This window comes from Chinchilla lanigera, unplaced genomic scaffold, assembly GCF_000276665.1.
Source record: "Chinchilla lanigera isolate Chin_1 unplaced genomic scaffold, ChiLan1.0 scaffold00078, whole genome shotgun sequence".
Lineage (NCBI taxonomy): Eukaryota > Metazoa > Chordata > Mammalia > Rodentia > Chinchillidae > Chinchilla > Chinchilla lanigera.
Window position 1 is genome coordinate 7,941,190 of NW_004955479.1, and position 12,850 is coordinate 7,954,039.

Below are 12,850 nucleotides of genomic sequence, written 5' to 3' on the forward strand. Positions count from 1 at the left end.
AGGTTCCTTAAATGCTGTATATTCCAAACAGATTCATTACACTTCTCACTTCCCCAATTGTTCACTGGATCTGGAATGGGCTCTCAATGGCACGATTTTCCAATTTGTGAATTAAGGTATCAAACATGATTCGTCTTCTCCTTAACTCTTGATTGTCACACCCTAAACATATCTGTTAAAATACCTTTAAAATCCATCTACTTCTGTTCACCCCCACATCCGCATTCAGTGTGGACATCATAACTCGGGCCGCTATCCTCTCTGGACAAGTCACCATCATATCTAACTGGTCTCCCGCCTGCGCTATGGCTCACCAACATATTCTCCATCCTGCAGCAGGAATAATCTTCCTAGAACGGAAATCCGATTATGTCACTGATCTGCTTAAAACCTTTTAGTGCCCGTTCATTGCCTTTCAAAACAACTTTTGATCCCTTGTGAAGCATCCAAAATCTTGAATTCTTTTTCCTTACTTTCTTATTACTCCCCAGTCTGCTCTTTCCAACAGCCGTATTGAACCGGTTCAGTTCCTCGAACTGCCTTCCTCTCTCTCATCTATGCATCTTTGTTCCTCCCCATGCCTGAACTAACAATCCACTGATCCCTTGTTGCTTTGTCTAAATTCTGTTCATGCTTTATTCTCAACATAAACAAAACCTCACTTCTCCCTTAGTCTATGTTATTTCTCCTTGTTCTGTGCTATTTTCCTTATATAACACATTTCACTGAGAGGACGTTAACTCAATTATTTATCTTTTCAATTAGACTGAAAGCCCCATGAGAGCAAGGATCAGTTCTGTTTTGTTTACCAACGTACCAGTGACATCTAGTAGACAGTGCTTGACAGATAAAAAGCAGATAATAAATGAGCTGGATTAAATTCATTCATTTCACTTCATTAATAATTTAAGGACTTCTATTTGTACTGAGTGTCATCCCAGGCACTGAACGTAGGGAAGAAGTGAACAAAGTCCGAGTTCTCATAATGTCTGTGTTATTGCAGGATGAAAAAGTCAATAATAAACTAATAAATAACCCTGATCAAGTTCAATGAATGAGCACATGTGTAACTGGTATTTCTGTTATATTTTCCAGGTCATCTTTCCTGTTTGTGTGTTTGTTTGTTTGTTTTGGTTTTTTTCCGGTACCAGGAACCGAACTCATGACCTTGCACTTGCCAGGCAGGCGCTTTGCTGCTGAGCTAAATCCCCAGCCCAGGGTCATCTTTCATTAGTTGTCATCTCCTTATAGGTGGTATGGAATTAGAGTGCTGCCCCCTCAAATAGAAGAAGTGTAATTTTTAAAAGTATAACACTTGGAAGTCAAGGCATTTATAATCAGGAAATCAGTATTCCAATGCAAACCTAACTCATGCCCACCAAGCTATGTGTGTTTCTAGAACTATATTCCCATTAATTATAGCACTTTGGTCAGGATTTTAAAGACAAACTACCAGATGAATCTACTTTATTTGTAAATTACAATAAAGACACTTTTAGAATCATTTGTGCTGAGCTTTTGTTTTCATTAAGATACTCTTCCAACAATTAAAATACCTGTCAAATCTATATCAAATTATACACCATGTATTGTATCTGCAGGACTATAACAAAGATTAGAAAGATTCTTAGCCTATCATTATTCATCAGTTATGAATTTAAGAACATAGAGTGCTAAGCATATGGTAAGTTCTAAAATTACAGGCCTTGCCTACTAGCAACCTAAAGACTAATTGCTTCATTTTTATAACTTGTCTTCACAAAGCATACTCTCCTTGAGGACAGATGTTTAGCTCAATATAGAGTTTAACAATATCTTAAGTAACTTAAAAATAGGACACTCTAGAAGGTTTTCTTATTAGCATTAGTAACCCCCAATCATATTTGATTTTAGTCCATTTTACTTGATTGTACCCAATTCTTCATTCAGAACAAGTAGAACTTCTGTTTAAGCATGTTCCTAACACTTTGGGTATAATTCCCTTTTACTTTATCCAGTCAGAACTATGAGATTTCCCCCAAATTCCATAGGTTTAAAGAAAATCCAGGATAAAACTTCTTAAAATGTATTTACCTCATAATTTAAATAATTAGCACCTTATATTTTTCTGCTTTCTAATTTTTGTGGGGAAGAGTTATCAAATTTGCCATAGATAGATAGATAGATAGATGATAAAGATATAGGTATAGATATAGATATCCTTGTCCATTTTGTTTGGTTTTAATGAGTTTGTTCACTAAAATAATGCTCAACTGAACATTGAAAGAAAATTTCTTCTGTTTCTTTACTTTCCTAATTTCCAAGTTATCTTCAGCCCAAGCCTGACAATGATTTACAAGTAACTGTCTCTCAAACATCTTTAGCTGGCATTGATTATTCATATTTCTTTTTTCTTTGATCCTTGCATATAATATTCCAGAGGACACCCAGGTACATGTGCCTCCCACTCTTCTATGCTATTGTTAGAGTCTGCTGTGGAATTTGCAGAAACAAATCCTGAGACTCCTAAATTCATTTTTGTCTGAAGGATGGGGAATTTTCTGTTTTCACTTATTTTCTGATAAACATAAGCATTTATGCACCTTTGAAGTTTATTCTAATTGCCTCTCCAATGTTAGCATAATTAGCATCACTAGACCAAGACACGTCAATATGACCCCTTTACAAAGAGCTTCAAAAAAGAAATTCTGAAACTTGGATGGCCATTGGGAAGTATTCAAGCCATTCTGCCAAGAAAAAAAGATGATCAGTATAACTCAGCTCCAAGAGCAAAAAAGTAACAGCCTTCAAGACCAAGAGAGAGGAAAGAAATCAGGTGTCATATCAGACTTCAGTGCAACCATCACCTTCACGTGAGTACAGGGCATTCAGCAACTCACGTAGGCTGAGCCGGCCTCTACTTCTTTTCCTGAAGAATGAAAGAATTGAGCCAAATGATCTCCATGGACCTCCCCAGTTCCTTTACTCCAGATATCTTTGTGATTAGAAGTACATTTATAATTGAAAATAAAATTTAAATTTTTGGAGTATTTTGGTTCTTGACATAGCAAACCTTGCAATCTACTTTTCAAATGTGGAAGATGTAGATGTATCTGTGTACATTTCTTTATATTTGGTAATTAAGCCTCCCACTTTGAATTTCCTAATGAGAAAATATACACACAAGTGTACACATTCACAAACAGATACACACATACACACCATGGTACTGCATATTTATACCAATCTAAATACTAACAGTAGATAAAACACTGGTTGCTGATAGCAGTTTTTGCACTTGACAATATATATGTAAAGTTTTATTTATATGCTCTTACGGAAGACACCTTGAGTTTATTAGTAATCCCTAGCATAGCTGAATATTTATTTTACTAATTCAGATGCTACTGCTATCACTATAAGCTAACTCTAATATTCTCTTTTTCTCAAAGTGTGGCTCAGAGTTCACTGATTCAGGTCACCTGGGAGCTGGTCAGAAATAAGAAATGCCTCAACCCAGACCTACAAAATCAAAAATCTGCATTTTACAAGGTGTTTGAGTAATTTATACACAAGCTACAGTTCTAGAGATGGTATTACAGTTCTCAATCTGTAAAACAGTGTTTTTTTTTTCTTTAAGGGAATTAATAAATGAACAAGCTAACTATAATTTAGTGAAGTGAATTGTTGTAATTATGTCATTGGAGGTAGAGCTATAGAAGTTTACAGTCAATAGTTTCTCCTATTTTTTTTTCTGAAGGCAGTACCAGTTGTAGTCTTATAAATGATTAGGAAGCAAGCAACTGGATAAAAAGGTTTAAGCTGTTCCAGGCTCAATAGTAAAAATCACTTACATAATTGAAAATCAATATGAATAATATTAAAATATTCAACTGTAGGATTAACGACTCATTTGTTATTTTTGTTTTGCCTAGTAGCTGGTGATTATTAAATATTGTAATGTATTGTATCATATAGTAAAACATCATAAAGAGCAAATAAGAAAATACTTTTCAACTGTTTGGTAAAAATTCTTAAACATGTAAGCAATCAAATAAATTAAGGATATAAATGTCAAGGACAAATTCAAATAAAAGAGACCAGGATTCCAGTTGCAGCTATAAAATTAATACTGTTATTTTTTTTAAATAACTCACTACTCTGCTTTCTAGTTTCTTTACCTAGGAAACTGGAAGAATGATTTTAATTTTATATCCCAGCTCTAAATTCTGAAATCAATGCCTGTTTTGTCATTTCAGATACAGCTATTGAAATTCAATATGAAACATCAGAAATGGCATAAACAAGTCATTCTGGGATTTTTTGCTGTTTTATGTGCCAAGAACAAGCACATATGGGCCACTGGCCACCTCACAGTGCTAATGTAAAGACATTTTTCCTCCCAGAATTTCACTGTAGACAGGGAACAAATGGAGATGCCACAACACATTTTAATTCAGGGAAGCTTATCTTGATTTCCTTTCATTCTGAGTCATCAAATCAAATTGTGGAAATCTATTCCCCTAGCTAACTACCCAATTCATTCATGGTATATCCATGAGTCTGGGTGAAGGGGAACAAGCTTCCACACTTTACAGCCTTCCAAAGCAGACTGAGGATGGCTAAGAGGTAGTTACACCTGAAAAGTTACCTAGTTACTCTGGCACTAGGAGATAAACTGGCAGGCCTTTCCAGGAGCTAATTATTGAAGCTGTTATTTGGTTCACTGACAAAATTGCTTGTTTGCGGGATGAAACATATTTGTGCATTGCTTTTTCCATTACCGCTACTTCTATCATCATAAATAAGAATCAATAGGCCATTTTGTGTAGCATATGCTCACCACCATTTCATATTGGAGTGTCAGTTGTATACAGGCTCAGCTACAGTGCCTCAACCTCCTGACTGAGGGTTAAAGCTCAGCAGACAGAGAAAGACTTCCAATTCACCAGGCAATGTGTGTCTTTGTGAGCTCCTAGAAGTCAAGGGAAATCTGTTGCTTGTTTTCATCACTATAGCATAGTGCCCCAACACATGGTGAACTATTCAAATGAGTCTACAAGTGAATAAATGATAAATGAATGAATGAAACCAAGGAGGGTTCAGAGGTGGGATATGGAACCAATTGGATTGATTGGGTTGGCCAAAGGATGTTGTTTAGATAAGAGCAGAGCTATTTAGAATTCATGAGAAATGAAGGCAAAGGACACAGGGTGAGCCCAGAGAGCCTGTCTGTGCGGTGAGAGCTCAACCACACACACTAGTCCCTGCAACACTGACATTTAACTATCAGGTGATGGCCAGAGAAGACAGAATGGGACTGACAGTTATTCAAAGAGGCCAGCATGGCCTGTGAAGGAAAGGTCTGCACTCCCAGTAAGAACTTTGCTGGAAAAAACAGTGTCAGATAAGGAACAGATCAAAGAAAAGGAAAGAAAGACAAAAGGAAGTGGTGAACAGGATCAGTGGAAGAGGAGCTGAAGTGGAGGATTGACTAGGGAAATAGGTGTGTGAAAAATGTGTGAAGACAGAGAAATAGGAAGACACGCTCAAGGTGTCTGTGGGTGTCAAGTCTGAGGAGCTTGAAGGAATGCGGGCTGAGAGCAGAGTAGGAAGAGAGAGGAAGGGAGGAAAAGGTCAGACAAACATCTATAAAACAACACCCATCACTGCTGATAAGGAGTCTAAAAGAGCCCTTTTTCTGTTCTTGAGCGAGACAAAGGGAATTTTAAGTAGGATTATGTAGTGGTAGCTTTCAGAACTCAGCGGCCCTCAGAAGCAATAATAACTACATAAATAGCTAAGTGGATAGTAAGAATTACCTCACTTGGAATTTGGCCAGCATATCAAAATTTCACAGTTCCATCACATCTTTCTGAAAGCTTTCCTGAGACTGTAAGGGAGACTCTTCTCAGAAAACTATCTCAGTTGAGAAAATGTTAAGAGGATGCTTCTCACAACTTCAAAACGTTCTGTCTGCTGAAAATTAGCAAGACAGAAGTACAACCCTGCTAAGAAGCACTCCCGCATCCATGTAAATATATTGCCGGTATTGCCCCCAGTGCAGGTTAATAAATACACTCACAGATAGCCAATGCCTAATGTAAAATAGTACTGAACACAGGTAACCCAAGAATGATGCTTTATATGTGGTGGGAAAGGGCCATAAAGATCTCTTGCTCTCGAAGAATTCCTTTATTTTTTCTCATTGTAAGTGGTTAAAGATGTACATTTTCAGGATAAATTTTAAAATTTTCATGTGTTGGGCACTTTTACTCAGGAATAGCCTACAAATTTACCTCTTAGTTACATATTTCTCTAGGTCATCCTTCCTCCCTCGCTGACTCCCTCCTTCCCCCAAAAGAGATGACAACTGAATGTGATAGAAATTTGGGGTATAAATGTTTTCTCTTATTATCTGGAAACTTTTATCTTTTACTATTTCAAAAAATAAGTTAGAACTTTTTATTATTTATTTGTTTTCTGCCCAGAGACAAGATATTTTTGGAATCCACAACAGAATTTACATGAAAATCTTTTTATTGACCTAGTTTCCTAGGGGTGAGTTTACTCTAGATCTTGGAGTAAACACCATTTTTACCACATTAGAAATAGTTCTAATTGGACAAACTGTTACAATTACAGCAACACCCAAACCTGCTATAAAATCTGGATTCTACAAGAAACCGATTCAGTGTTTATAACTATAGTATGCATCTAGTACCTGCTATCTACAGACGCTAACGAGAGTTGTGTCATATATTTGTCTGGAAAATATGAGTTTAATGAAACTGGTTATTCTGAAATGTATTGAAAGGTTATATGACCAGTTAATAACTCATTTCCTATGAGTTTCTTATATGTATGCATGTATGTGTATATACTCAGTGGCATGAAATCAGTACCAAGGACACAGGACACAGGACAAGGGCATAGATGTGTATACACTCACACACACATATACACACACACAAATACACACACATACACAAATATACAAGTTTGTCCACCAACTGTTATCATTTCATTATTACAGTCTAAACAACAGGATTTTAATTTGTAGGAGACCAAACAATAATGTGCAGAACTTAGAATTAAACAGTATAAAAACATAGATCAGAGAAGAACACACGTTATTCCCAGTGTTAAATGCCTTCCACAACTCAGCTCCTCTTCATTTCCCCTTCTTCCCTAACATGCATGTCCAGTGAGCCGGGCCCTTGCTGGCCCCTTGCTGTTCGGTGTCCTCTAGGCCACGTCCTACTCTCTGCTTTTGGCCTATGGACACAGCTCCTCCCTCATCTTGAATACTCTCTCCCAAATTCTTGTTATCAAACCCCTCCTCTACAAAACCGGGGATTTTACAGCTCGGACTTACACATGTGCTGAACCTCTTTACTATCTATACCTGAATTTAGCATTTAATCATGGAATTTTCATCTCTGGTTATATATATATATATATATCTGAGGGTATTTTTCCTCAATGAAATCCCACTGTTCAGAGATAACACTGCTAAAACCAAAAACCAAAAACTAAAACCAGAGATAACACTGCCCTCTTAGTGCCTTGTCTAGAAGTTTCCTTGAGATCCTGATACTGAGTTTCTCTTTCATCTCTAGGAGCTTCTCTTCCTTCCTTTTTATCTAAAAGCATGTGCAGACATGCCCTAACCTTTAAAATCCTCTCATCTTGCTTTGTTCTGTAGCTTGCCTTCTTTCCTTACCTACTTTCTTTCTTTGCCAAGATTCTTGAAACAGCATCGTTTCCTCTACTCCTTCCTCTCTCTCTTGTTGTGTGCCTCTCTCATTCTCCCTCTCTCTCTCCCTCTCTCTGTCTCTCTCTCCCTCTCTCTCATTCTCTCTCTCTCTCATTCTCTCTCTCTCTCCCTCTCTCTCCCTCTCTCCCTCTCTCTCTCCCTCTCTCTCTCTCTCTCTCCCTCTCTCCCTCTCTCCCTCTCATTTGCTCTCTGTCTCCCTCTCTCTCTCTCTCCCTCTCTCTTATCCCCCTCCTCTCTCCTGACTCGGGTGTCTCTATAATACCCTTTTCCCCCCAGCCTTACCTCTCTTCAGCTTTCCAACTCTAAGACCTTTGTCACTGGAGCCTGAGACAATCCTGATTCACTTCATCTCCCTCCCCCAAGTCTACCATTCTCAGTCTTCTTTCTTGGTCCGCTCTTCATCATTATTCCTCATCTTTTCTCGGGCCCCCATGGCAACTGCATCTCTGTTCTTGTCTTAACCTTCCAAGACTCTCTATGATGCCCCTATTTGGATTCTCAGTGAACTCTTTGCGGGGTCCCAGACCTTATACTGCCATCTGCTGGGCAGTTCAATGGACCTGTGTCAGAACCCAAGTCAAATTGGTTCCCAAACACCTACTATTAATTCTTCTGTTTACTCTGTTAACTAATTAATTACATCACCATTTATATCCTAGACAACACCGATGGAAATTTAGCATTCAGAACCTCTATCCCTTACGATCCCCACTCCAGTGTAATCATTTCCCATATACTATAAACACTATGTGTGTATCCCATGTCTAACCTGCACTTGCATAGATGCAGATAGATGGTCCTACTGGATGGGTCCTGGCTGACCTGCCTCTTTTCTACCCCTGAATCCCAGTTCTCCTCACACTTTAGCCAGAAGACTCTTCTTGAAACAGGTATCTGAGCAATTATGTAGATTAAAAATCTCTATGTCACTCTGTCCTACAGGTAGGATGAAGTCCAAATTCATCGACTCTGAAGCTTCCACAAAGAACTTCAAGACCACTTGTAACCTATATCTTTAGCTTCCTCTGCCATCAATCTCTCTTTCTAGCATGATACTCTCACTCCAGATTCCCAGGTCTGTTTTTTCTGTACTTTGAACAAAAGGGGCTCATTTGGTCTCTCGGTCCTGGAATGTGCAGCCACCTATCTTCGCATGGCTGACAACTTCTCATGGTGACAAGGTCTCACCTTAAACATAGCCTCCTCTGTGAATCATCTTCAGATTACACAAACTAATTGCCATCCCCTCTCCCAGTTCTATTCAGTCTCTCTTTCACTTTTACTTGACTGCATTCCTGATAAGCATATCTCAATATCTGGTAGTATATGCTCATTTCCAAGCTTTCTTATTTGGTGTCCTCCCCATGTCCCATAATACCCAAATGAAAGTCCCTTGGGTACAGACCTTGTCCTTCTCCACTCACCAGCACTGCTGAGAAATGCCAGGCACATAGCAAACCTAAAGTCAGATCCCTTCCCTGTATGACACCTATTTTCTCATTTCCATCTTCTCTCTGACTGTGTGAATGCTCTAGCAATTAGCATATTACTTCTCTTATTTGATCAATGATTTCCAAAGGAAGTATGGTAGAGGGAAAGGAGGCTATATCAAAATGTCTGGGTGAGGAATGAGGCAAAGGAGGGTCAGTAAACATGTTCCAGCAGGTTGGGATTCTGTAGGTTTTAATGTAGAGGATTTTCTGCATCTTTACTAAAATTATCCTAATATTTTACATTTTTTCATCCAGCTGTAATCAGTTCTCCTTATATATTATTTTCAATGTGTTAGTTTGGTAAAGATGGTTGTATATGTTGTTCTTGTACCTGCAACCTTGCTAAGGTTACTATTCACAGATAAGGAATTTTTTTTTAATTCCACATTTTATTTCAAACAATACAGTTTTATTTATCAAAAGGGTATCCAGTATCATTATTAAGTATAAATGACAGAAAGTAGAGCATTGAAACATAAGAACCACTCCAGAAAAGCTGCCATGGTAGGGTAAAAAATAAAGCATATAGGGATATGGATTGAAATAGTTGAAAAATATTGTCATTATAGTAACATGTGAGTCATCATTCTCACTACATTTTAACTCCTAGAGAGCAATACCAACTCTTATCTATACCTCATCAAAATTAATAAAGTCCTACCCCCAAAATAGACACTTAATGTTACTTAAACAGAACCGAAATACTACAGCGCTGTACACGAGTTCAATAATATTTGTTGATTGATAGTAAGAACCAGTGAGCAAACTAAGTGCACTGAAAGAGCAGTAAGGACACAGTCGGCTTTGATGAGAAACCATAACAAGAGACACACAAGGAAATAGAAAAAACCCTCAACATTACTCATACAGGAAACATCGTTTATCAGATAATGCTGACAAATGTACCAAGGAAAATATGGAAATGGATACCTGTGCATTTCTTTATGTGACTGTTTCTTTTTCCATGTGATCCTAACTTGCATCCAAAATTCTCCTCCCAAAATTCTGCAAACCATACATTTCTTCGATTATTAGCAAGTGTTCGACTTCTAAAGTAGCGATCAAATCCTATTTTAAAGAAGAAAGGAATATTTTAATATGCTTCCAAAAGCACAATAAATATTACCAAAACTTTTGAACAGACGTTATGTTGTGATCAATATATGTAATAAAATAGTCCAGACATAAGGATCCTTTTACAGCAATGTCAAGGAGACTCAGTAGATGACACCCTCTAGCACCCTGCTGGGGATTTAACACTATGGGAAAGGAGTCTGACTCACTGTCAAGATCATTGGAAAATATATTAGAGACCAACTGGTGTCAGGAAGGCTCCAAGTTTTTTCTCTTGCATTTGTTTATCGAAAGGGTCAGCCCCACACCAGGTATTCACTTTTTATAAATCAAGTGCTTTTCCTCCAATCACGTTACAATCCCCTTGGAAGAAGAGGCCCGGGGATGTAGTTCAGTGGCACAGCACCTGCCTGGCAAGTGTGAGATCATGAGTTTGATTCCCAGTTCCAAAAAAAAAAGGAAGCAGGACCATATAAAACACAAAAGAGTACCCATTACATTATCTGCTGGGCCACACAGTCACTGTATTAACACTTCCATCAATAGAGATAAAATTCTGTTTGGAGTCAACAATACTCATTTTATTCCATTTTATTCAGATACTCCAGCTCTGCCTTCAAGTTTTCATCCAATCTGCATAAAACAAATATCCCCATGGTGCATCCTTACCATCAATCGATGCTCTTTTGGGTAAAATTGTCACAGCCCCTTCTGCAATCTCCTCCTGCTGATAGACAGGTGCTATTTTGGATCCCCAGCTATCTGAGCCAATCCAAAGAAAATGTCCACTTTGGTTTAATTTTTTCGCTGCTTCCAATATCCTCCTATAGGAAAAAAAAGAAACAAACACACTGCATTTATCAAGAAGCACTACAATTTTAAATGTTCTAAGACTGCTATGATCTGACTGAACGTGTTGCCTGAGTTTCCTATATCATGGAAACTTACTCCCCAAGGTCACACATGGTTGGGTTGGAGACGCAGTTCTTGACAGGTAACTGAGTTTAGCTAAGATGAGGGTGGCAATGTTAGTGGCTTCCTAAGTGAAGGAAGAGAAGCAAGCAAGATCTGGCCAGGTGATGCTCTCCACCATGTCATGGCTTGGCCCTCCCCAAATGCCATGCAGATTCCAGTTACATGTTCTGGCTTCCAGAATCATAAGCTAAAAACATCTTCCTTTATTTTTAAATTACTCAGTCTGCGGTATTCAGTTATTGCAACCGAAAGCAGATGACGACAACCAGTTTTAGGAAGTTAAATATACTCAGTAGGTTACTGTTAAACAATTAGTCAATCATTCTAACTGTTGAAGTCTTATCAACTCCTGAAGGAAATACAGCAGAGGTTTTAACTTCAGCACATGTTAATTAGCCTTCTCCTTAACCTCATTCCCAGCACTCTGTCTGTCATCCTTATTTATCTCATCTTATACACTCCCAAGTTTTACTCGATAGGCATCCTCTATGTGGAAACTGCAAGTCTGTTTTGTGTACTGTGGAAAGCAGTCTGAATTACAGAGAAACTTAGCAATTCTGGTGAAATCTCACAAGCGTTTTCATGGAACATGAAATATGTTTGACAAGGATGCGGGGCATGAATCTGACCCTTTATACAGAAGAAAAAGTAATCAACACCTGATGTCATCCTCATTGGCAAACATAATCACTGCACGAGCATTAGGTGTTTCTAACAGCCGTTTGATAATTTTTTCAAATTCTCCAGGTCTTGGTTCACGTGGGATTTTCTGTGATTGAGCAATGCAAACACCACCTATTTAAAAAAAGAGATAATTCAGAAAGAGCACTTACTTAATGAAAACTTAATACAAGTGAAATTAACTACTTTATCAGAGCACATCATTCAGTAGAGGACACAGCTTCTCAAAATATTTGTCATTCTCACCTATCAAAATGAATCATTTGCTTTATAATACATGCATCGAATGACACCAGTTTCTTAATCATAGATGAGTTTTGCTACCCTTAGCTATTAGTAAACTTCATTTAATGTTGATTTCATTTCCCTGTTAAAAGTATTGCAGCAAAGGTCTCATGCATCAGTACAACCATGTCAATGAGGCAAAGTCTTAAAGGCTGTGGAAGAAACTGGTGAGTCTCCAAGACACAAAACCTCAGTTGACCTATGTCTCCACCACAAAACTCAAAATGGTAAAATTCCATCCTCTGTCATGGCAAAAAGAAAGGAAAGAGGAAAGAATAAAGGAAGGAAGGAAGGAAAAAAGGAAGTCAAATGGGGACAGGGGGAGAAAGGGAGGTAGAGAGAGAGAGGGCGGAAGGGAGGAAAAGAGGAAGAAAGGGAATCAACTGACCTCTCCTTCTGAAAAAATGAGAGGCTAAAGAAAAGATTTAGAAAATATCTTAAAGTTCAGAAAAGATCTTTGCATTAACTGGTATACATCTACAACCCCAGCACTGGGGAGGCTGAGGCAAGAGGACTGAAGTTTCAGGGCCAGTCTGTCCTACATAGTCACTCTAATAATAGTAGTAATAATAATAATAATAAT

At 38.0% G+C, this 12,850-nt stretch overlaps 1 protein-coding gene across 5 annotated transcripts in view; it reads right to left on the reverse strand.

Annotated features, from left to right (window-relative positions):
- Positions 1-12,850, reverse strand: part of Grm8 (glutamate receptor, metabotropic 8) — a 759,406-nt gene that overhangs the window by 420,653 nt on the left and 325,903 nt on the right. For all 5 annotated transcript variants that reach the window (XM_005402350.1, XM_005402351.1, XM_005402349.1 and 2 more), the window contains exons 4-6: positions 11,961-12,096; positions 10,996-11,150; positions 10,183-10,320 (exon numbers count right to left, since the gene is read on the reverse strand). In XM_005402350.1, the coding sequence (XP_005402407.1) occupies positions 10,183-10,320; positions 10,996-11,150; positions 11,961-12,096 (429 nt within the window). The remainder of the gene's footprint in view (positions 1-10,182; positions 10,321-10,995; positions 11,151-11,960; positions 12,097-12,850) is intronic.